This window comes from Nestor notabilis, unplaced genomic scaffold, assembly GCF_000696875.1.
Source record: "Nestor notabilis isolate BGI_N333 unplaced genomic scaffold, ASM69687v1 scaffold9694, whole genome shotgun sequence".
NCBI lineage: Eukaryota > Metazoa > Chordata > Aves > Psittaciformes > Psittacidae > Nestor > Nestor notabilis.
The window spans coordinates 9245-12408 of NW_009926998.1; the positions used below are offsets into that span (position 1 = coordinate 9245).

A 3164-nucleotide genomic window follows, 5' to 3' on the forward strand; every position below is an offset into this window, starting at 1 on the left:
TCCTGATGCTATGATTCCCTGGTAATATGTGCATTGTGTGTAAGCTGAAACGTGTGAGGCCCTGGGAGAGATCCCAGTACTGTGGAGAAAGGCAGGAGCAGGGAACGTGCTACTCAGGGTGTCACTGTTGGAGGGAAGCTGGGGAGGGGGAATGGTACAAGAAGAGCAGCAACACAAGAACATTAGGGGCTAAAACGAGTAACTGGAAATTGATGGAAACTGCGTAAGATTGAGGGTATATCGAAGTTCCCCTCCAAAGCTAGAATCCTGAGGACTTCACACTGGTCTGTTTAAGCTGAGGGGAACCATGCCTGTTATGTTTAAACAATACATTTTCTAGACACTTCAGATCTCCCTTGTTGTGCTGCAGTAGTCATCCTCGCTGAATAAGATGTTAGCAATTTTCCTCTTACAGAACATCTGCTTTCTGACTGAATCACCCAGCAAGTGGCAGGCTTGTTGGAGCCTGCTGTCCTCCCCACTGCTCACCAGCTCCTGCCTTGCCGAAGGCTGTGGGCTGGGTTTCATCACAGAGGTGCTGGGCTGAGGTTCCCTGGTGTCTGCAGCAGTGTCTGTCTTAGTGGAAGGACAGTGGTGTCAAAGTAAAATTTACCTTGGTGCTTTGGAATGGAATCTTCACCCTTTGGTTTTGATGATCTAGAAGTGAGAAGGCAGAACAGCTTAGGGTTACAGGGAAGAAAAAAGCAGCAAGACTGTGGTGATACTTCTATCTTCCGCGGGGTTTGAAATTACTCATAAATGGGATTCATCTTGTATAACCTTTAAACACAGAGAGCAGAGAATGAATTTGGTAAATAATCTGAAAAAAACCCCATATAAAAGTAGTTTATCAGCAAAATTACCGTGGGGTTTGTTTTTGCTGAGAAACTGGATTTGTTTCATCCCCTGCCAAAGTTTTATGCAAATAACTACAACCCGAAGCACCAGTATTTCTTATTGGGAGATGTTTGCCTTGGAAGCTCACTGATTCCTTAACTGCTGGTGCTGAGTTGATTGATTAGAATTGGTAGGTGACATCAGTGATTGTCTGGTGTTGAAGTGGTTCCTTTTCACTGGTGAGAGAATTTAAGATCAAATGGAGACTTTTTATAAGGCAAACAGATGCCTGTTTCAGGTATGGAGGTAAGTACCAAAGAACAAGGCTATTTCTAAGAGAGTAGGACATGGATACACCTGCTTTGATTTGCTCGTGTGCTGGATATGAGCTGTGCTTTCTCTTTTGGGGAGCACCAGTCAGTCACGCAAGAGTTAAGGAGTAAGTGCAAACAGAGAAGAGCTGGATATGTACATCCAGCCCAAGTGCTTTCCTCAAGGGGAAGATGCTTTCTGGCACTGCAGCAGCAGGAGGAGAAGCAAACAACTCATGCCCTGTACCCACCTGGAACCGTGACAGTACTTTTGAAGTGAACAAGTTTCTATGGCTGGGTAGAAATTCGCCTGTAAATGGCTTGATTCTGTTGGTGATACGTTATCCCTTTAATTAAATAGCTGACTTGTGCTTGACAATTAATTGGAGTGATGTATGACTTTTATTAGAAACCCATGACTAATTTTTTCTTGCCGTTCTTGCTATCTTATTGTTCTTGCCTACCCTCCTCCAAAGGTGCTGCTGCTCTGTGCCAGCCATGTCCTCCAGGCACTGGTGCAGACCAGTGTTCACTCTTGCTTGGGCTTTTACTTGTTCCAGATAAAGCAATTGTTTTCAGGTGTTTTCCATGTCGTCTTTCAGAGATTTTTCCATTTCATCACAGTTCTGCAATTCTTTTTCTTCTAAAAGAATCTGGGGCTATTTACATGAACTTAAAAAATACCAACCCCAAACTCCCCACCCAAAAGCTCCCCACCACTGCAATACAGAGCATTATCTAGGAGCACATTTCCTACTTCGTTAAAATAACTGCCTGCCTAAAAACATCCTTCCTGCAGTAGTCTCTGTGCCTTCAGCAAACTCAAGTGAATTCTGTATTTAATTACAATAGGTGAGGTTCAAAATGGATGTGACTGGACACATGTCTATTAATTTTAATAGAGCAGCAGCTGTAAAGAACTCAGTTTGTGCCTTGTTCTCCCTGTCTGTAAGAAACTGAAGCTCAGACCTTCCTATAATGTTACTGCAACAAACTGATGTGGACAATTCCTTGTGTTTTTTTCCACTTAGGAAGCTTTAGTCTTTTTATAGGAAATTTGTTTCCATGGGTGAACTTAGGCATGGATGAGTGGGGAACAATGGATTGTTTGTTAAAATTAACTTTTTTGAAGGGAGTGGGCTTGAAAGGAAGGAAATGTGCTTTAGATTTAAGTTTCTTTTGAAATTTCTTCCTCTTTTTTTTCCTCATCCCTCCCCAAGCCATGAAACAGAAATCCAAACAACTGGAAGTCCCCAAACTGAGGTTGCACCATACATGGCTTGAAAATAATCAGTATAATCTGGAAAGCCAGAGAGAAGAACTGTCAGTTTAAAAATCGCAACCTTGGTTATCTTTTCTCTCCCTTTCTTTCTCTCCCTGGGCTGTTCTCCCTCAAGAACATGCAGCTTTTGTCTCAGGTTTCTAGTTCATACATTTGTCAGGGGTTTATATAGTCTGTGTTACTGGTGTGTGTAAAGTAATTTAAGCTTCGATTTATCTGTGTGTTGAAGCATTTTGCTGAATGACATCCCTGCATTCTCAGATCCCTGGGTTGATCATTCACAGGGTTGCTCTGGAAGGAAGAACCTTAAGGGCATGAAGATAGCAGGGGGAAGTTAAGGCAGGAATACAGTGTAATGTTTAATTGGCTGTATCCAGAGAGGACAGTTGCTGGAAGTCTTTCTCTCACTTTCATTAGAGCTCCTCTGTCAGACAGTGACTACGAGTCAAGTCTCCTTGCTGCTGGGCTGAGTGCCTGATGCTGGCTGTCATGGCTGATCCCACAGCAGAAGAACACGTGTCCCAAGTTAGTGAACTCTGCTGCGAGTGTGGCCAGTTCCACCTCTTGCTGGACAATCATCTCTACAACTTCCAGGATGAAGTGGACGATGAACTCATCTGCCATATCTGCCTTCAGCCTCTGCTCCAGCCTATGGACACCCCCTGTGGACATACGTACTGTTTCAAGTGCCTTGAGAACTTCATGCAGGAGTATAACTTTTGTCCTATGGATCG

General features: G+C 43.5%; 1 protein-coding gene across 1 annotated transcript in view; it reads left to right on the forward strand.

Moving 5' to 3' along the window:
- Positions 1-2919: 2919 nt before the first annotated feature.
- The window catches only part of LOC104405214 (ligand of Numb protein X 2-like), a 14583-nt gene continuing 14338 nt past the window's right edge, over positions 2920-3164 (forward strand). Inside the window, exon 1 of the mRNA XM_010013853.1 lies at positions 2920-3164. This exon is cut by the window's right edge and continues 183 nt beyond it. Coding sequence (XP_010012155.1) covers positions 2920-3164 — 245 coding nt within the window.